The sequence below is a fragment of the Lottia gigantea genome (genome assembly GCF_000327385.1).
Source record: "Lottia gigantea unplaced genomic scaffold LOTGIsca_29, whole genome shotgun sequence".
Taxonomy (NCBI): domain Eukaryota; kingdom Metazoa; phylum Mollusca; class Gastropoda; family Lottiidae; genus Lottia; species Lottia gigantea.
This window is the reverse complement of record NW_008708943.1, coordinates 195,542-217,926: the sequence shown is the minus strand read 5'-3', so window position 1 is coordinate 217,926 and position 22,385 is coordinate 195,542. Positions and strand designations below refer to the sequence as shown.

Sequence of the window (22,385 nt, the reverse complement as noted above, 5' to 3'; positions counted from 1 at the left end):
TGAAACTTCATTTAAAGGGGTAATATGCAAAATTAGTTCGTCTGCAATCATAAGAAAACGATGCTGTGGGCCTATGTTGCTGAGTTTGAAAATAGAAAGTGTAATTTAGAAGGGTTAGAACCATAATAAATACCAAGTTTTTTCGTAAAATATAATAATGTAAGATATCCCACAACGTACACCGCACCTAGTCTATTCCAACTTAGATGTGGTGCGATGCAGGTTTTTATCGATACAGACAGAAAAAGTGAAAATGCGAGGTACAGATTCGGACACGGTGTGGACACGATTCGCTTCTACCATTTCCTACTGTCAGGCCCGTATCCAGACTTGATTGTCCGACGGGGCAAGTAATATATTCGGAGGGGCAATGGAGTGTGGTGTTTAGTTGCAGTGATGATATTTCGGAAAAAAATTTTCGGGGGTAGGGTGGAATTTGCCAGAGAAAAAAAACGCATGGTTGTAAAAAATTTATAGTCTTTAGATTTTATCTATTCTAACTAAGAGGTTGTATTGAATAATTCCTTTTAACATGATTGAAAAACAATGAACGCATGAAAAAAATGATGTTAGTGTAAAATGTTATGGTTACAAAATATACAAGTATTTATATAGATATATACAATCTAATACAATCTAATGATTTACTGAACCTATTTCAGTATAAAGAGACTCAAGCTTTATTGTATGCGCAATCTATTAAAGGAGCTAAAAGAAACAACTATATTTTACAAGGGTAATATCTCAAGCTCATTTCTATGGATCATTTATACCAGCTAGTCGGCGAGGAAGGGCCTAATGATTCTGTCGCCCGTCTTGGAAATGCAGACCCGGACGTCGTGGGGTGGGATTCAGACTTAGAGGCGTTTAGCCGTAAGCCCCAGGACAAAGGCAAAGCCCCAATAAACCACCAAGCACCAACGCTTTCAATCCGGACCAACATTCCTCTCGTACTAGTCAGTCATATCGCTCATTCCTACTGAAAAGCATCATAAAGCCAGCCTATGGGCGCCCGCGCTAGAGTTTCGAGGGCACACCGCCCTAGTTAAATTCAGTATTGACTCTGTTCTCGATCACCCTCGCGAGAGCCCTTGTCCCGCTGAACACCCAGCCGACCACACTTTTTACATGTCAGTCCCTCACCCCTGCGTCCCAACATGGCAGAAACCCTAGAAATTATAAAAATATCACTGTCTCAATTAAACAAAAAAAAAAGAAAAACAAACTGAAAAACATTTTTGTTTGTGTATCAAGAAAGAGATTGGTCTCTTTAATTCACTGTTAACATGACATTCATGCATTAGCTATTCACTTTTAAGACCAAACAATAACAATTATTTAGTTTAGATCATCATGACCTGTAGACATATAATACAATAACAATTAGTCTTTTTGAACTTATTTCACTTTTCTTAACTGAACAATCTTTTAAGTGCTTAAATATCTCCAATGGATGATGATATAAAAACATTAAGATATATATCAGAGTCATTTTATCTGCAACAATAATCAATTAAATATATCATATTTAGGGCCAATTAAAGTTATACTACCTGGGCACATATGGATTTGAAGACTCAAATTTCGAGCTGAGAACCCTATCATTGATAAGCTTAGCTAAAGACTTAAAGTCCTATGTCTCAATCAAAATTAAAGTCGAATGTCACAGCTGGCAGAATAGACAATTTACAACTATGCAACTACACCCTTGGCACTTATTCCATTCTATTTCAATTTTTCATTCCATTCATTCCATCGTATTCCATTCATTTCATCATCGTATTCCATTCATTCATCAATCCCCTATATTTCATTTCATTCTATTTCTTATATTCCACTGTAGTCACTTTACATTTCATTTACTTTCTATGAATATATGTTATAATTCATTTCATTTTATTAACGAAATCTAAGATTGAGTCTCGGGATATTTTGGAAGAATCTGTATGTTCTTGACTGTCATGAACACAAACACCCCTGTCCCAGAACCATTGTAAACTGTTCAACTTGCTGTCTCTAAAATAAATAGAAAAATATTATTATGTAAGACTATTTCAAAGGGACAGGTATGCCAATTTTTTGACCCATCGTACCTTAGTCTCTGATTATAGAGGGATTCTGTTGTAACTTTATGACACCAGGTATACCCGCTGATGAATATATACTCTTATTGGCACAGTTTGAGAAGGTAACTTTAATGTTCTTTTTAAGAGATAGGTAGTACCTATTTAAAACGTTTATTTAATATAAGAACTACCTTGTGGTGGCAATACTATCTTTCTGAATCTGATATTCAGCCTTTCTGGTGACTGTATTATAGAAATATTTCTTCTGGGATGATTTACTCATTGCCATCATCCATGGTTCTACAAACAAAATATATCTTGATTATCAAATAGATATAGTTCTCTATTAATTTATCACTTCACCTAAAATTCACACTATTGATTTTGTTCATTGAAAGCTCACTGAAACCAATAGTGTTGATAAAATAAACACTAAAATTTGATAATTTTGCTTAAATAAAAACTAAACTTTGAGAGTTGTGATAAAATAAACGCTAACCTTTGAGAATTTTGATAAAATAAATGCTAACTTTTGAGAATTTTGATAATATAAACACTAATAAAATAACACTGACGTTTGATAGTTTTGATAAAAGAAATACTAACCTTTGACAGTTTTGATAAAATAAACACTGTGTGGATGGAAGTAACTGTTGTCTGGTGTTTTATAACATAATCTGGCACAGCCCTGGCTTCCTTTCACAACCTTAAATTCTAACCTGGAGCAGAACAAAATGAACAGAATGAAAGAAACCATATCTTACAAGGATAACAACTTTTGATCCCATGGATCCAGCTGGTCCTTGGTCATAACTTTTTGCATTGATCTTTCCTGGTTTATCTGTACACAGCTGAGTTGACTGCAAAAATGAAGAAAGAGGACCTGTTCAAGATCTCCAAACTGTCACACGCCAACCTATATTAGAACCAACAACCACCATTGCCTAATGTAGCCAACAAATGACCTATTTAAATGCTTTAACTGACCATGTTACAGCCTGTCTTCATTGACAAATGAACAGCCATTTTAAAAGCTGAGAATTATCTAGCCTGAAATCTAGACAGTTAACTTACTTATCAAATATCTGAGTAATTTCATCTAGTTTATAATAATGAGATACTACAATGGGTGCTAAATCAGATCTACTTGGTTTCCTTACTGCTTTTACAAACTTCTCTAAACTGCGTAATCTGAAGTGAAATACAGGAAACAGTCCATGACAACCACTAGAAGAAATGGAATGGTCAATAAAAATGTACTTCAAACAATAATAAAATCCCTTCTTACTCTCCAGCAATCTGAAAAAATCTCATGCTTATCTTTGGGTTATAATTCATGCAGTTGACATCCTCTGTAGAGAGTTACGCCATTTCTAAAATTTATATCTCTAAGGAGTTATCTCGAACTAAGGAGAAAGCAACTGAATTGACTATGACTTATATATAGATATAATCCAAAGTTCCAACTTAATCTGAACTTACCTTTCTTTAAAATGTAAGGATCTAACATCTTTACCACAGAGAAATACAGCATCTAGTATATGTATAGTCTGAATTCTACGCTGGCCTTTACCCTGAGAATATAAAAGTCAAACAAATCATTGCATACTTTATCATCTTTATATGTTATTTCAGATTTCAAAGTCATCTTTATTCATTTTCAAGATATCTATACCAATTTATTTTCTTCTTATATGAAAAAAAAAATGCATGATGAAAAAACAAAAGACTAAGTTTGTGTCAAGGTCAGGAGAAAATTACTAAAGTCATGATTTTCATACTTCTCCTCTTAATTCTTGAACTGTTTCAGCCTCTACCAAAGTTTTACTGGGTAATTCAATACGTTCTACAACTTTCATCCATTTTCCTCTCTCAAATCTGAACACATGAGATTTCTGAAATAAAACGATTCATCAGTCAGTTAGAATGTGGTTTTGTAAACGAAGGTAAACATTTTACTATAGAACTGTGTAAGAACACAGTGCAATAGCAAAATATGTTTCTAGCAACTCATATCAAAAACATCATATTTAGAGCAATAATAATCAGTTGTTAAAGACATCCAGAAAATAAGCATAGAAGACTTACCCCTAAACCTAATAAATAATAACGTTTCTGGTCTCCAGTGACAGTACACATATAGTCATATATACTCTTAATCTGTGATAAATTACTCATCTCTAGACTGGTTGGTATGTGGGTGATATAGTCTTCAGATTCACTCTAAAAATAAATAAAAATGATGTCAAAATAATTGTGTGTTATGTTTGATGACCTTGAGCAAGTCCTATTTATTCAATATTCTAATTTACCCAGCTGTAAAAGATGACCAAGGTATTGGATAACCATAGGCGTTTAAAATCAATGGCAAGAAAGGATTCTCTGACAAGGATACTTTGAAAATGTGAATGCTTTGTTTATTGATTAAAGGTGACCTCACACCCTAGTGATTACCAGTTGTGTATTGTTGAGCATAATGAAAGTGGCCATAAGTTTTAAACGCAACTCACTAATCTATTGCATGAGAGTTTGACCCAATATTCTTATTCGCACCCATACGCATCTGGTGATTCCTATGGTGTGAGGGCACCTTTACTTTTTGGAAATTTGGGGATGTCCATATCAGTTCATAATGAATTAAACTTAAGGCACAATGATAAATATTAAGTGGGCTGAGGTTGACATCCAATTCAAAGCATCTCATCAGATCCATTGCAGTTGACATGAGCAATATGAAGAGCATGAGATATGTAGATTTTTCAATCGTTTATGACTTCAAATCAAGTCAGTCCATTGATTGATCACATTCTCCAAAATGGCGCTTATTAAAAATGGAGTAGTCTGCAGATGCTGCTACTCACAAGGCCGAACAGAGTTCCTTTACTAACGAAATTGAGACAAAATGATTTATTTTACAAAATACACTTACTACAATAAGTTCCTTGAATTTTCCAGTAGGATCTCTGTAAGTGGGAGCCATTCTAACTTCATCTGGTACCTTCATAAAAAATTGATTATCAAACTCAAGGAATACAGTATCTAAATATCATGATTATTGATAGTTGTGTTAGTTACTTATCCAGATTAATTATCAAAACTTAATTTCAGTCTATCCCATTAAGAAAATGATTAAGTCATTTTAAGTTATGGTTTTGAAGTTAATGTTGGACTTTGCTTCAGCTTTCTTGTAGATTTTAATAGATTTTAAACATGCTTCATACACAATCCTAACATTCCAAGATACAATTTACCACAATGGTTAATGATGGTGTGAATCTATAAAATAATATGAGTAACTTGTATAAACAACAACAACACAACAGCAAGCCTAACAAAGATGGAATTTAAATTATTTACCTTCCAATATTTTAGACATTGAGTTCTGATATCTGATTGTTTAAACTCATACAAATCTCTAGAAATATTCAAACAGAAATTAACATCACACAGCCTACTATTCATTGGTATATTGAATTCTGCTAATTTTATTAAGGTAAATTTGTATAAAACCTTCAAAACAGTTCTAATAATCTTAGAATGATTTTGAGTTTATAAAAATATAAACACATTATCAGGTAGAAATTTGTTTTTGTAGAGAACAATTTTCAGTCATAATTTGGGTCAACAATTGGATAAAATTTGATATACCAAGGAATTTGCTCAGACAATAGTAGTTGGAGGATTGACAAACCTAAATAAGGTAAAAATGTTTTTAGTTATCTGGACCTAAAAGGGTGAATATGACCTGCCTGTTGAGCGACCATTTTTTTTTCATGGTGTATATCTGCTCTCTCTTGGTGATTAAGAAAGAAAAGATCAGTATAATAATAACTTACTGATTTTGACAAAATGCTTGAATCTTTTTTAAACCAATGATTTGTTTTCTACCAATACTGAAAAATATCATTTCTCTGATGTAAAGAAATGCCTCGATTTAAAAAAAAAACATGCAAAAGTAAACCAATTTTTGGCTTGAAAATCTGATTTATTTACAACAGCAAAATAAAGCAAGATGTTGTTAAGCTTTGCCTTGAAACATTGACAAAGATCCCAAAAAACATTACCCAGATGGAAATATAGTATGGCAATAAATTGATTATTTCGAAAGATGGCTTACTTACTTTTCATTGGATAACCACATATAATCGAAGAAATCTTTATCATCTTTCATTGTGTCTAACGGTACTATTTCTGTCACGTCTTCCGTAGAGATAGCTGTTAAATATTTACACAGATCTAGATTGATTCTCCTCATATATTCACAGATAGATTCGCTGTTAGCTTTTTTATTTTTACATATTATATACCTGGGAAAAAAAGAGGGAAATATAGGTTGGATTATTTTCTAAACAATTAAGTAATGATGGACCCAATGAAGTGATATAAAGGCAGAGACAGACACAGGCCCTGGATATGGCTGACCAAGAAAAAACATTTGGAAAAGGGCTCACCTCTCAGAATTGGCAGGTCTGCTTGTAACAGGTTTGAAGATAGAAACAGAATCAAATCCTAAATACATTAGATATACCAACCCCATACTGAAGGGAGTAAATAAATCAAATAGTTTGCATACAAAACTACCATCTGGAATAGATTACAAATATATCAAATAGTTTACATACAAAACTATCATCTGAAATAGATTACAAATATATCAAATAGTTTACATACAAAACTACCATCTGAAATAGATTACAAATATATCAAATAGTTTACATACAAAACTATCATCTGAAATAGATTACAAATATATCAAATAGTTTACATACAAAACTACCATCTGAAATAGATTACAAATATATCAAATAGTTTACATACAAAACTACCATCTGAAATAGATTACAAATATATCAAATAGTTTACATACAAAACTATCATCTGAAATAGATTACAAATATATCAAATAGTTTACATACAAAACTACCATCTGAAATAGATTACAAATATATCAAATAGTTTACATACAAAACTACCATCTGAAATAGATTACAAATATATCAAATAGTTTACATACAAAACTACCATCTGAAATAGATTACAAATATATCAAATAGTTTACATACAAAACTACCATCTGAAATAGATTACAAATATATCAAATAGTTTACATACAAAACTATCATCTGAAATAGATTACAAATATATCAAATAGTTTACATACAAAACTACCATCTGAAATAGATTACAAATATATCAAATAGTTTACATACAAAACTACCATCTGAAATAGATTACAAATATATCAAATAGTTTACATACAAAACTATCATCTGAAATAGATTACAAATATATCAAATAGTTTACATACAAAACTACCCTCTCGAATAAATCCTTAGTTAGATTCAGTTTTGAATAAATAACAAAATTTATACTGTGGTAAAATTTCTCAAAAACTAGCAACTTGGAGCGAATCCCATAAAAAGTGACAATGTCTGTCTGGCTTTATATGACAGGGCTAGACTGATTAGGCTATTGGCAGCCCTTTAGAATATAAAGATGAACTTACACCTATAACTTACCATCTCTCAATATAGACAGAGCTACTAAAAACTGACATAGATAAAGCTGTTTAGATAAAATTTCTTGTATGTTTTCTTGGCCTTCCACAGAAAAACCCTGAAAAAAGAAAACAATGGCTTTCAAAGAACTTAATTTAGGCTCTAAGTAGTACTTTTCAGAAATAAATTTAAAATGGGGGATTATATCCACTTTGATAATAAATAACTAAGTACAATGAAAATTTAAACTATAAATAATATTTTGAGCTGGGACATACAACATAAGATATAAGATTTCAATGTTTTAATTTCAATTTCCGAGCAATGATGCATATATCACTCTGAAGATTAGCCAATTAAATAATGAAATGAACTATAGCCACTTACCCCATCTGCCATGACAAAATGGACACCAAGGCCGTCTGTACTGTCCAATACAAATTTTGTGAAAGCTGCTTGGTTGTCAGGATTAAAAATATCACCATCTCCATTTATTCCACCTACACCTGGTGAACAAAAGTACATTGCCCGTTAGATAATTAAACATTTTATATAGTAGCCATTACAAAGGCCCTTACAAATTATTAGTAGCTTGTTTGATAGTGCATCATATAGGATTAAGGATTTTAATAATTACAGGAACAACAGAAATCTGGGTAAAAATTGGAATTAAGAAAATATATGACTCCAATATACTTATAAAATTGATATTGAAGAAAAACTTCATATAAATACTTACCATAATGAGGTTCAAACATTTCAGCTGGTCCAGCAAAAAAATCTTCAACTTTAAAATCATTTTGACCTCTTAAGGTCATTCCAAATCCTTTAGCATCCCCTTTCTTTCTCCATAATACATATTCACTAAAACCACCTGGGCCAGCACAAATATCAGCAAAATATAGAATTTCATTTGGTGGCAGCAAAACGTTCTGAATTGAGAGATAACAAACTGATATGGTAGAGAAGATCATAAAACTTGAACAATGGTGCAAAAGTTTATCTCCTACTGCAAGAATGGAATAGCCTACAACTTAGTTGCAAGATTGTTAGATTGTTGTCTGCTCCAAGATTCGTTGGATTGGGTTTGAGTTCTGATGCCTATGTTTTCAGGAGTCAGCCCAGTCAGCTTCATAGAATTAGCTTTGCTCATTGAACTGCTACAGATCCAAAGAGATAAGAGAGCTGAAATGATACCTACACCATAAGAGTCTGTAGGCGAAGTAAACATAAAATCTAACACAGCATCCATATTGGCCATCTTCATTGCAGCTCTAAAAAAAACAACGTAAGATTGAAAATATATTTCAAATTAATTCAAATAATTTTTTAATTCTCAGGTATTATGTATTATGACTGGAGAAATGAGAATAGTACTCAGCATAATTTTCATTGAAAACTGACTACATAAAGATCCTAGTCTTACCTGTTTAGAAAGAACACACCACGAATAGTTTCATAAGGATTGGATCTGGTTCTAGCTCTTCTCATTTCTTCTGCATCCAAAATATCAAACACATTCTACAACACAATGGGAGTGGTAAACTCCAAGTAATTTAACTTAAGACAACAAGTCTGTAGTGAAAATGAGCCACAGACAACACCCTGCTACAGCACAGACATAATACTTTTTTTTCGTCTGAAAGTGAACTTAAATAAAGACAAGAGTTTTCCCACAGAGGCACTTAAGTCTGAGTTTTCCAAGGAAGGGGAGGGGATATAAAAAATTTGTCTTCTAAAGTATTGTAACTATAACAGACCTTGCCATTTATTATTCCTTTCAATGTTTTTTCTGATATAAAATGAACTTCGTCATCTATAGTCCTTTTTTTCTGAAAAAAAAAGAAGTAAATATTTTTGATGACAAATTTTGGGAAAAAACTCCAGAAACGTTTGTTCTTTAAAGGGAAAGTGTGTTATTTTTTTGACCAGTCATACGTAAGTCTCAGAAACAGGAATTTTAGCCATAATATCCATGTGTGTCCAGAATTATCCATATTTTAAAGTTAAAAATATGAGTCATCTTTTCTTGAGACACTGCCTTACATAGAAAAGTCATCTATAGAAATTTCCTATTTTGAGGTATTTTTGAAGGAATTATGCAATTTTGCTACATTTTTACTACCTCTGTCCCTTTAAACAGATATTAATGGCAAGCCGCGTAATCATCCACACATATACAAAGATGTGAAACTTACTTTTCCAATGATCTTCCATTCTAACATTTCCTCAAGGGAAGGAATTGGTAAGGTACATTTAGGTAGCCAGTCAACAGTTTCTTCTATAATAATCTACAATATACAGACAGATAGTTGATAGGTTAGGAATCTAACACTGATGATGGCATTTAATTAAATCAAACCCTTCCTTTAAAATTTCTAAATACCAAGATGCAGGATTTTACCTGTAGCGAAAGCAACCTTCAGTTTTTACCCTATAATTCATAGCAAAACTTGAATACAAACCTCTTCCAAATCAAAATTCCATTCCACATCCTCAGCTTCAAGTCCATCTAGAAATAATCCTAAACCACGACGTCCTTTCTGTTTCGACGCTTCCACTATTTCTGTTCTGCCTTGTCCGAATTTACCCAGACCCTTCCCTTCCTTGTATCCCATCTTCGCCTGGAATAAAAGACAGAAACATCATTAGATACAAGTCGAGAGGTAGAATATCCTCTTTGCTGTCCTCATTCTCCAGTTCAATGAGTTTGCTTACATTTCATACTTTGTTGCAAGAAGTTACTCATTAGACTTATTCCAAGCTTAAAATAGATAATATTAAAAGAGGGGTATGTACAACATCAGGAACTTTAACCTGTATAGAACTGGCAAGTAGTGATCAATTAGATTTCCTGAAAGTGTTGTTGATTGGTTGATAGATGAGAAGTTATCATCGCTTACAGCAGATGCTGATATTACAGAGTAGAAAGTTGTTAGTAGTAGTAGTAGTTGGTAGTTGGATTGGTTCATTTGGAAGATTCTGCACTCTTGGTTTAGTAGCTGAGAATTTGTAAGATCTAAACGGTCGACTTACCATCATTTTGGCAACATTGTCATTCATTTGCGGAGCATTCTTCTTGGTGTTGGTTTTAATAAATTGAGCTGCAGGTTCACCATCACTTTCGCTTGTTGGGTTATTATCACTGGAGCCTGTTTCACTGCTAGTACTAGATTTCAGCCCCTCCCCTGCAGCATAATGCTGTTCAATCATCACCCTCTTTCTTTTAAAAGGTCTTAAAGGTCCAGTAGGGTTCATCATTGTGTTCTGCTGGGGATTTCCAAAACTTGGTCTTTCATCCTCATCAGATTCTAAAATTAAAAAGAAGCAATTTTAATGCTTTAAGCTTACAATTAATTGAAATTATTTAAACCTGCTGGCCTGCTGGTATATTATGCAGTCAGGAAGAGCAAGATGTAAAACTTTATCTCAGAATTCAAATTTTCATTTGTTTTAGAAAATGAAAGTAACTTTTCCAGATAATACTTTTTGACCTTAGTATCTATTTCCGGAAAAGTATTTACAAGGGCGATAATCAATATTAAACAGAGTTGTCTCCCTACACCGGCTCACAGTTATTTCCGGTTTACAGAAAGAAGGACGTGCCAGGTAAAGCATAATAAATAATGCAAAAACACTCCATTCCTTTCATTAATAACTCCACATTAATGTAAGCATTTGCTTCACAGAGTCCCGAACTTGAAAGATTCTATTGAATATAGAGATTTTCTGAGCAGTTTCAGACAGAAGTGAAGACAGAACAAACCAAAACAAGCAAGAGAATGAACAAATAAGAAAAAACAAACAAAAAAACAAACCCCCTCATCCTCTTTGAGAATTCGGCTAGTTGTTCGAACTGTACTCAATAGTTGTAAAGCACATCAACCAATATTTCTTTCATGTAGATCAACCAGTTTGTATTGCATCAATCAAAGAAATGAAGTCTACAGTCTGCGGTAGAAGTAAACCTAAAAAAGCCATTTTCAAATTTGGTTTCATAGAATTCAAACATATTCACTTACTGTTGACATTACTAACTTAATTTGTTTTTTTCAGCCAGAATGACAGTGGGAGGAAAATATCGTCCCCGATGTTTCTTTGATGTAGAACTCGGTGGACAGCCAGGTAAGCATCAATTATCCATTTCAGAATCTCTCTAAATTTTCAAGTGGACGAGAGAAGATAATCATGACTTATGAAATAAGAGTAGAGTGAGTTCATAGTCAAACAATACGTCATGTGAGGTGACAGGCAAGCGAAAGACATTTATATGAATTTACATGAAAAATACTGCAGTAATTTTTAAAATATAAAAATAAACATTTTGCATGTTTCATAAATATTCTGTATGATGTAATTGGTTTTCATTTTTTGTTTCAGCTGGGAGAATAATCTTTGAACTGTTCTCAGATGAATGCCCTAAAACTTGTGAAAATTTCAGAGCTTTATGCACTGGTAAGTTTCCTGTTTCTGCTCACAACAGTTTTTTGATCTTTCTAAAGTTTGCAAATGACCACTTTATAACAGGAGGACTTAGTCCTAAGTTGAAATGAAATAACAGCCCAATATTCTACCATAATTGCTATTATTCATAATGTAATTTTGGGTGTCTGAGAAGAGTAACAAGCCCCACCCCACCCTTTTTTTAGGTGTATTATCAGTTCAGCTTCATTTATTGTATAGAAGAAAAGGGATATCTGAAATAGTAACAAGCCCCACCCCAACCTCTATTGAGTTTATTATAATATTCAGTCTACTGCATCTATTGTGGCTGTGGGAGAAAAGGGCAGTAATGTGCCCCACCCCACCCTTTATTAAGTGTATTAACAGGCCAGCTAAATTTGTTGTAGGAGAAAAGGGGGTATCTGAAATATTAACAAGCCCCACCCCACACTTTATTGAGTTTATATTCAGTCTAACAATATTTATGTGTATTTTAGGAGAAAAAGGGGTATCTGAGAAGAGTAACAAGCCCCTCCATTATAAAGGATCTCCAATTCATCGTATAGTGAAAGATTTCATGATACAAGGTGGTGATTTCACTAAAGGTAAGCGCTTCTATTATTACAAAATGTATTGGTTTATCCTTATGACTTAGTTTTTCATCAGTGAAATTTCTTCAAGGAGTTCATATTATCCATTGTAAATGATGTTTATTAGCTAATTTTTAACCTTTCCAAACTGAGCAACCAGTTCAGGTACATGATGTTTTATTTCATTTACACCTAGTTCTCATTTCTAATATGTCTTTATTTGTTATTGCAGGCGATGGAACTGGGGGTGAATCAATTTATGGAGGGACGTTTCCTGGTGAGTTCAAAATTTTATATTACTACTGTATTCATTGATCTAAATAGTCGAGAAAGATATTTGTGCACATTTGGAGCTGATTCAAAACGGTATTGTACAGTTTCATTCACTTCTACTGTTTTAAAACAAAAAAGACTTCTCAGTTTCACATTCCAAAAATTAGCCTAGATGTTCACTTCATATCTTTACTTGGCTAAACCAGATTGATTTTCAATCTTTGTCCTTTCTTTCCAGATGAAAATTTCATCTTGAAACACGATAAAGAATTTCTCCTCTCCATGGCAAATCGTGGCACAAATACAAACGGTTCTCAATTTTTTATGTGAGTATTGCTTTAGCCCAGTTCGTCGCCCCATGAACTTGGTACAGTAGTTCATCAAGCCATTAATGTGGTTCTTCAAGCCATAATGTGGTTCATCAAGCCATTAATGTGGTTCATCAAGCCATTAGTATGGTTCATCAACCCATGAATTTTGTTAATATGATTGCAGTTTAATCCCAGAAATATGGGATTTTCTGCATGATCAGGATCCATGCCAACAATATGGCCTGGGTCACTAGGCAATGGTTACGAAATTTTTACGTTGAACGTAGAAATGATTAAAATGGTATGCTGGTATATGGTTAAAAAGATATGGTGGTATTGTTATATGTGAAAAAATTGATGCAATTAGATGCTTATGTTAATTTTCTATATTTTTACATATACACAGAGTCATCTAATGAGGCCTTTGCTACGAAAACAGGTAACGATACACACCGAATTTAATCTCTAGAAGATAAAAAACGGATAAAAATGACTTGCTGGTTATTTAAAAATTGATTCATTAACTTAACTGTTAAAGAACATTTTATAAATTATCACTCTTGATGCCAAAGAAAATTATGGATAAACCTAATTAGTTTTCCCATTGATCTTAGAATTGTGTATTTAAATTTCATCAAAAGACTTGCTATGTTCCTTTATTTGAATTTTTTTTTTTAAATAAATAATGGTGTTTTTATTTTTATTTATTTATTTAGGTATGGTAAGTAGACTCAAACTAATACTTTTGTGTCCATCATTTGAACATTTTGATCAATGTTCATTTTTCTCAAAAACTTTGTTTCATATTTTAATAAATACTTTAATTCCTTTGGTTAATACTATTAAATTTGAAAAGGGTTGTCCAATAAGATTGTTAGAAGTTTTGTGAAACAGGGCTTGATTGTGTTGAAAGTATATTGTTATATTGTATTACATCTTCACAATGTCAAGCCATTACAAACTTCGTACTCATACCTTGACAGGAATTGTATCTTGGAATACTGTGATTTAATTGGATTATATGCTAGCAAATACAGTCAATACAGTCAGCCCTGTCAGGCTGTAAACATTATGAATTATGGCTTTCTGTTCACAGACTTTCTGTTGAGGCCTCCGATTGGCTGATATTCCAATTAAATTGCTACATTTACATACTTCCAGTCAAGGTATAAGTACAAAGTTCATAATAGTTTGACATTGTGAAGATGTTATGTAGCAGATTAATTAAAATCAGAACAAACTTTCATTTTTATTAGGTTTTATTTTTACTCAACCACTCCAGTTAGGATCTTATAAACTTCTCTATATAACTTTCATTCTGAATCATAACACCACCAACCAATCTAACAAATTCTTACCTTTCCAGCACTGGGATTATGTGACACGAACAAAAAGTGTATTCTGAGCATGAGTGGTTTAGTAAAAATATCAGTTAATAAAAAAACAGAATGAAAGTTTGGTCTAATATTGATTAAAACTGGTTGAGTAGTAGGTATTACAGGGATTTGATTCTTCTTCTTCTTTTTTTTTTTCATATAATCAAAGTTTAACAAAGCCAGCTCCACATTTGGATGGGTAAGTTGCTCAAAATTTAGCCTTACAAAGGCACCACCAAAATATCAAACATTTAGTGTATAATGAATTTGTAGACAGACAAATATGGTCCGTACGACCAGGGTTGTCAGGCTATGTCAAATATATGTAATATATTATGTTTTTAGGTTAATCTATTTTGGAATATGCTTATTCTCACCATACGTCAACTTCACAATGTCAAGTTATTACAAACTTTGTCTTATATCTTTCTTGTAGCACAAAATGCAGGGATTTGCTGGAGAATACAGCCAATCAGAACCCTTGACAGAAAGACGGTTAACATTCTTGCGTATTGTTAACTGATTTTCTGTCGATTACTTTGATTGGTTGTATTCTCTAGCGAACAATGGAACCAAATCATTGCATTTAGAAAATTCCTTGATACAAGAAAGATGGCTATTGCCGTCAAGGTCTAAGACGTAGTTCGTAATAGCATGACATTGTGAAGATGATTATATGACTGCTCAAGTTGAATTATGGTTTCATTATTTATTTCAGTATTCATGTGGTATTTGGTCAGGTGATAAAAGGACAAGAAATAGTGAAAACAATGGAAGCACAGGCCACTGATTCTAAAAGTCGACCAACTCAAGATATTAAGATTTCTAATTGTGGCGAGTTAGTTCTTCAACTTAAAGCTAAAGGTATGCAGTTTCAGCCATTTTGTCTCTATTTTCAATCAGAAGCAAAAAATAAGATTATGAATTCAGGATGTCAAATGTCATTCGCTTAATAAAATTCCATTTAATTTTTAGCCAAGAAAGCGAAAGAGGAAGGTTCAGGGACAGAAGATTCATCCAGTTCCTCAGACACAGAGTCCAGTTCTGCAGAGGACAAAAACAAGAAAAAACGTAAAAAGAAACATAAGAAGAAAGATTCCAAAAGAAAAAAGAAGGAGAAAAAAGCCAACAAAGAAAAGTAGGTTGATATGAAATGTAATTTCTATTTTCATATTCTAGGTGAAAGATTGGTAAAGCATGAAGTGGTTCTACTTTAACTGCAATCTGATTGGTCAGAATGAGATTCCACGCCCACAAACTGAGCAAGTTTAGCAAGCTTAGTTTAATATAGGTTAATAAGACTGTGTTAAATCCTGTATTAGGGTGGCAGTTGAACTATCAAACCTCCTTCAACCCCCTCCTACCTTTACAGAAGAAAATATGAAGCATAGCTGAGTGGACTTCACCTTTGATATCTAGTAACCATTGAAACTTGAAAAAGTCTATGATGCTCATATTGAGGCAAATTTTATTTGTAAGTTATATTTTGTAGAGAAAAGCTTGAGAAAGAAGAAAAACAAAGAGAGAAAGATAAAATAACGACAGTATTTGGTGATATACGTCCAGATGAGATACCTGACATACCAAATAATTTCCTGTCCAGGGATAGAGTTAAAAATCCTGATGATCCCAACCAGTGAGTAACTTGCCATTTTACCTGACTAGATACTGACTAATTGTTTTAGTAAATCTACTTACTCTTCGTACTTGGTAGACTCACTCCTCAGACAGCATACTTGGGTATTTGGAAATTAATCAATTAAAGTCTTGTGATGTAAAATTTTGCCAAAATATTTTCTTAATAGAGACTAATAGGACTCTATTTTCCAAGTATCAAGTATAATTTGAAACTTATTTTCAGAGAGAATGGTAGACGTTCCCCACCAGGTTATGGACAGAGAAGAGACATTCAACCATATTCTTACCGCTCACGAGCTCACTATTCTAGTACAGGAAGGAGAATAAAGGGAAGAGGAACTATGGTACGTAAAACAAGAAATGAAAATAACAGTTTGACAAGAATGAAAATAACAGTTTGACAAGAATGAAAATAACAGTTTGACTAGAATGAAAATAACAGTTTGACAAGAATGAAAATAACAGTTTGATAAGAATCAAAATAACAGTTAAACAAGAATCAAAATATCAAAATAACAATTTGACGAGAATCAAACTAACAGTTTGACAAGAATCAAAATAACAGTTTGACTAGAATCAAAATAACAGTTTGACAAGAATCAAAATAACAGTTTGACTAGAATCAAAATAACAGTTTGACAAGAATCAAAATAACAGTTTGACAAGAATCATAATATCAAAATAACAGTTTGACGAGAATCAAAAAAAACAGTTTGACAAGAATCAAATTAATAGTTTGACAAGAATCAAAATAACAGTTTGACAAGAATCAAAATAACAGTTTGACAAGAATCAAATTAATAGTTTGATAAGCATAAACTGTTTTTGCTTTTACTATCTGATTTATGTCTTACTGTTAAGAGACCAAGATTAAGATGTTTAAGCTGCTTATGTGGACACCTATGATTTTAAACCTCATCTTCCAACGCATAATCTGGAAAATGATGACAAAGTTACATACATGTATTTGATCACTTTTACAGAGATTTCACTCAAGAAGTAGAAGTCGGACTCCACCACATTGGAGACGAGAAGAAAGTCGATTAAAACCCCTAGACCAGGTTGAAAAAGAAAAGGCAGAGAAGGAAAGGTGGACAAGAGGGGACAAATTAGAGGGGCCAGGAGAAAACACCCAAGATGCAAGAAATATGTTGAGTCAGAGATTTGAATCTGGACAAACACAGGCAGCTGCTGAAGGGTAAGAAAAAATATCTTTTTATGATATCCGCTGAGATATTCATTAAGATATTTTGACAGTTATTGACCAGGGAATACATTGTCAAGTGCTATTTTTAAGTTGTGGCTTAAAGTTTGTTTGTGGAACTAGACATCAGCAAGACTTTATTCGCTTTCAAATCAAACTGGTAAATTCTGAATTTTATCTAGAACACAAACTTTTAAGTTTAATTAGCTTGTTTTTTGTCTTTCACTTGCTCTTTTTTTTTTCAGTGAAGCAGAAGAGAAAAGCAAGAAACACAAACATAAAAGTAAAAAAGATAAAAAGTAAGTGTATAAATGAAAACAATATTTATTATGATTAAAGATCGGAATCTTCAGAAATACGGTTTGTCTACAATCGATTTTTCTCCTCAAACTTCTGCTTTAATTAGTTTTTAAAGTGGAAAGATGATAAAATTGTAATTTTTTTCAGGAACAAGAAGCACAAAAAGCACAAAAAACACAAGAAGCATGGGAAAGCTGAAGATCAGTCAAATTCAGAAGAGGACAGTGGTGAAGAAGATGAAATCCAAAAAGAAATGGAGACTGCCAGAAGAGCTGAGCAAGGGAGACAACCCAATAGGTCATTTGATCGTAGTGATCATTCTAGACGAAGTGGTGAAGAGTTTGATCGGGCTCGAAGTGGTGGTGAAGTTCATGGTCGAAGTGGAAGGACACTAAGTATTGGTGAGAGACTCCTGTCTCTGGCTGATATGGGTCAGTCGGGATCTCATGGAAAGGATAAATCACCCCTTAGAGGAGCAGTTCATTCTAGATTAGGTTCACGCGGCAATACTGATTCTAGAGATAACAGAAGGTCAAGGTCAATAGACAGACAACGACCAAGGTCAGATGAGCGAGGTCAAAGGTCAGATGAAAGAGGTCAAGGATCAGATAGAGGTCAAAGGGACAGATCCAGAGATGAAGGTCATAGGTCAGATAACAAAGATCAAAGGCCAGATGAAAGGAGTAAAGGGTCCAGTGATAAAGGGCAAACTTCAGATAAAGATAGGCGATACGAATCAAGAGACAGGTCAAAGGACAGAAGGCAAAGGTCAAATGATAGAGGTCAAAGATCAGCTGACAGAAGTCAAAAATTCAATGATAGGTCAAGGGATAGGTCAAGAGAAAGAGGTCAAAGGTCAGATAGAGGAGAAAGATCAAGAGATAGAGGTCAAAGGTCAGATGATAGGCACCAAGCAAATGAGCGCAGATCAAGACAAGAAGAAAATAAAACTTCAAGCTCTCATGATACCTCTTTCAACAGTTCATTTGAGAAGAGGATTTTGGAAAAAAGACGTGGCAGTGAAAATGATCGAAAAGCTCCTGACAGAAACATCATGTTACATAAACGTCATGACTCAAGTTCCCCTGAGCAGAAGAAATCCAGGAGATCCAATGAATTTTCTCCTGATGCTCACAGACAAAAGTCATCAGAAGGCAGAACTGATCAAAGCTCCAGATCTCGAAATGAAACTAAATCTTCTAAAAAAAGAGACTCGAGTTATGATAGCAGTTCTGAAGAAAGAGGCAACAGACATAACAAGACAAGACAAAGTGAACAAAGAAAATCATTGGAGAGGCAGAGATCTGATCATTCTGCTGACAGACGTCAGTCAAAAGATAGACAAAGTAGGCATGACAATCATAGAAGGGAAGGAGCTCATCAACAATCATCTAGAAACAAGACAGTCTCCAAAAGGCAAAGAAAGGACAGCTCGTCTTCTGATGTAGAATCACCAACCAAACTAGCATCGGCACATAAGAATGGAAAGAAAGAGAAACGCGATAGTTCCTCCTCTGAAGAAAGATCTTCAAGAGTGCAAACATCAGCTGCTTTGCGCAGAGATCCAGAAGGACAGAATAACAGCACAAAGGCACATCAGCCTTCAAAAGCTGTGTCATCTCGACCAGACTCTAGTTCCTCATCAGATTCAGAAGGAGAAGTTAAACCTCCAGATAATAGAAATCAGAATAATGTGTAAGTGAAAAATTATTTTTTTAGTTTTATTTCTATTTGGAGTGCGGGATATTTTTTCAAAATTTGGCTTTTAAGGTACCATAATTGTTGGTTAAAGGGAACACTAGGGTGTAGAAATATATTTGATTTTTATTTAATGCAGAAGATCAAGGTGGGATAAGACTTCCAGATCACCTCCAAATCAAAGAAACCTACTGGTGCAAAGGTAAGTTTTTCATGAATTAGTCTCACTGTTACTGGTACTGTAAATAGAACTGTATAGTTGAGCAAACATCCAGGAAAAATTCAAGAGCTTGTCTTCTTTATTTTTAAGTTTATCTTCTGAATATCTTAGCTTGTGTTCCCCATTCTTTATACATAATTGACTATATATTTTCATGATAAATTGTATATAGTTCTGTCATTTCTACTTTGATACATTTAATTCTTATTTGCAGACATTCTCCTAAAGCAAATGTTGAGCCTCCCCAGTCTAGTTCCAGGCCACAAACCATGGATTCTAGTGTCAAAACACTTGTACCAAAACCTAGGTCAAGGTCCAGTAGTTCGGATGATTCTGACAGGTCAAGATCACCTCCCAAGCAACAGAAACGACGTCAATCATCTTCCTCATCAGATTCTGACAAGGATGCCAGGGTAGGGATGAGGCTTCATTATAACTGTTTTCAAAATTTATGAGAATCTCTTGGTGTTTCTATAACGATCCTGTTCTCAAATTATCATGCAAAAACATTTTGATGAATTATTGAATTTTACAACATGATGGAATTTGATGGTAAGATCATTTGAGTAACAGGGATCTTGATGCCGACATTTGATAATATGTGGTATTTGGATTAGTCAATAAGGAATCCTCTTGGCACTTTAATTGAACTGCATTTAGATTGTTATATAAACAATCAATAAAATTGATGACTTTTTTTCATTTAGGGAAAGATAACCTCAACATCTGGTCATCCAGCTAAAGTTTCAACTCCTGCATCCAGGTAGATAAAATTTGAAATTCAATTAATTTTTAGATCTGTATAATGTTCTGGATTGTGCATAGCCGGGTTTACTTGGATCGTGTGATTTTTTGATCCACAAATCAAAATTCTGATATCACCTTTATATATTTACCTTGCAATATAATAACTTGTTTGTTCTTGGATCTTTGCCAGTAAGGTGATTTTATGTGATTTTATTTTATTTGATAAATTGTTTTTGTCCTAGTTTTCTTGAAGATTTTTTTCAAGGTTGATGGGGTATGCTTGATAAAAATCGATTTCTTGAATTTACTAAGATAGCAGAAATATAAATTGTTCTCTGAAAACAAGCCTATGGTTAACAACCAACAGAAAAGAGAGGTCATATTTTAAGTCAACATATTATTTCTATTTATAGAGACATACAGCGAAAAGAATCTGTTAGTCAAATACCATTGCCATCCTCTGATAGACGTCGAACACCCAGTAGCAGTAGTTCAGACAGTTCTCCACCTAGTCCTCCTCCTAAACCAAAATTATCTCCAGAATCCAGAAGTCATCGATCCTTAACTTCACGTGGGCAATCTTCACCAAGCACAAGGGGACCATCTCAGAGTTCGCGTGGACGACCAGCAGAGAAAAAAAGATCCAAAAGTACCTCCAGTTCATCCTCGCCCGACGCTAAGAAATCACTAAAGAATAAACCAGCTCCTGCTAAAAGAGGTTCATCTTCAGACTCTTCATCAGAGGAGAGACCTCCTGTCATAAAACCTAGGCAAGCTCAAACCAGCAAAAGCACACCCAAATCTTCAACCAGAAAGAGAGCAGATAGTTCTTCAGGCTCTGCAAGTCCAGTCAGACGATCGCAGAGGGATCAACGCAAAAGATCAAGATCTCCTAGAAGATCTTTGTCAAGAAGATCACCTGCAAGACGAACACCAAGATCACCTGCTCGTAGACGATCCAGGTCTCCTCACAGATCTGCCAACAGATCCTCCAACAGACCTTCACGAAAATCAAGGTAATACATTGAACAAAAACTGCTCTCTTCAAAGATACAGTGATATTATGTTGGACACAAAATTATTTGGAATTGTTAACTGCAGCTGAAATCCATTTGAGTTCTTGTATTCCTAATATTTCTAAAGTATTATATATATCACATCAAATTTCTTGTATTATATGTGTAAAATGTATTTTGTTACGTTGTTCTTCATACAATTTGATTGAACTAATCTTCCGCTTCAATATCCTATTATTTTTGGAACTATTGATTCATCCATCACTGTAATAATTTTTTTGAATTCATGGGGATATATATTTGTCCAATGCATAATCTGCTAAAGCTAGGTTGGCTTGCTTACTCCCATGGAAACACTGGTATTTCAAACTCATAAAATCTGAATGCAACTTTGTAGGAGCAGGTCAGGTGACAGGTACAGAAAGAAAAGTCCAGTCAGAAAGTAAGTAACCAGCTTTATATACCAGAGATATGGTCGTGAACTGCAATCCAACACCGCTCAAATCTAACCCTGCAATACTAGACCCATATCTTATTGACTTTTCAATGTTTATTTTAGAAGTGGACATTCTCGAAGTCGAAGAAAGAGTTCATCCTCTAGTTCTCCTAAATCCAAGAAACGTCAACGTCGAAAGTCTTCCTCATCTTCTGGCAGTGATTAATTAATGTTTGATGTTAAAAGATTCTGTGTTTCACATGACAACATGGACTTGGACTTAAGGTGAACAGCAAAACCAACGAAAAGAATAACGTAAAGCAGCCCTCATATGGTTTCAAATAAGGAAAGCAGTCATAATATTCAAATGCACCTGAGTTTTTGAGTTGCATTCAGAACTCATGGCCACTTTCATTATTAGTAACCGTACGCTACTGGCAATCAATATGGTGTGAGGGCACCTTAAGATTTTTGTGCATGACATTCTAGTGCATGGAAAAGTTATCAACAAAATTCTCTGGTTCTTCTGTTTTTATTAATTTATGTGAAATTTGGTGAAGAATTTAATT

The 22,385-nt window shown here is 33.7% G+C and overlaps 2 protein-coding genes across 2 annotated transcripts; one reads left to right on the top strand and one right to left on the bottom strand.

Moving 5' to 3' along the window:
* Positions 1 to 1,886: 1,886 nt before the first annotated feature.
* LOTGIDRAFT_161337 (hypothetical protein) lies at positions 1,887 to 10,182 on the bottom strand (the record flags this gene model as incomplete). The annotated part of the gene is made up of 29 exons (XM_009056739.1): positions 1,887 to 2,016; positions 2,258 to 2,366; positions 2,673 to 2,785; positions 3,141 to 3,257; positions 3,549 to 3,640; positions 3,848 to 3,961; positions 4,155 to 4,289; positions 4,996 to 5,064; positions 5,424 to 5,481; positions 5,903 to 5,959; positions 6,188 to 6,373; positions 6,518 to 6,650; positions 6,746 to 6,748; positions 6,844 to 6,846; positions 6,893 to 6,895; positions 6,991 to 6,993; positions 7,040 to 7,042; positions 7,089 to 7,091; positions 7,138 to 7,140; positions 7,236 to 7,238; positions 7,285 to 7,287; positions 7,586 to 7,682; positions 7,952 to 8,070; positions 8,304 to 8,496; positions 8,766 to 8,838; positions 8,991 to 9,085; positions 9,325 to 9,396; positions 9,763 to 9,855; positions 10,030 to 10,182. The coding sequence occupies 29 exons, from the start codon at positions 10,180 to 10,182 to the stop codon at positions 1,887 to 1,889; spliced, it is 2,235 nt and encodes a 744-aa protein (XP_009054987.1).
* Positions 10,183 to 11,625: 1,443 nt separating this feature from the next.
* On the top strand, positions 11,626 to 17,397 carry LOTGIDRAFT_118738 (hypothetical protein; the record flags this gene model as incomplete). Its single annotated transcript, XM_009056738.1, has 11 exons — positions 11,626 to 11,689; positions 11,945 to 12,019; positions 12,505 to 12,612; positions 12,830 to 12,874; positions 13,109 to 13,196; positions 14,727 to 14,756; positions 15,276 to 15,442; positions 15,542 to 15,695; positions 16,050 to 16,193; positions 16,419 to 16,590; positions 17,179 to 17,397. The coding sequence occupies 11 exons, from the start codon at positions 11,626 to 11,628 to the stop codon at positions 17,395 to 17,397; spliced, it is 1,266 nt and encodes a 421-aa protein (XP_009054986.1).
* Between the last annotated feature and the right edge of the window lie 4,988 nt (positions 17,398 to 22,385).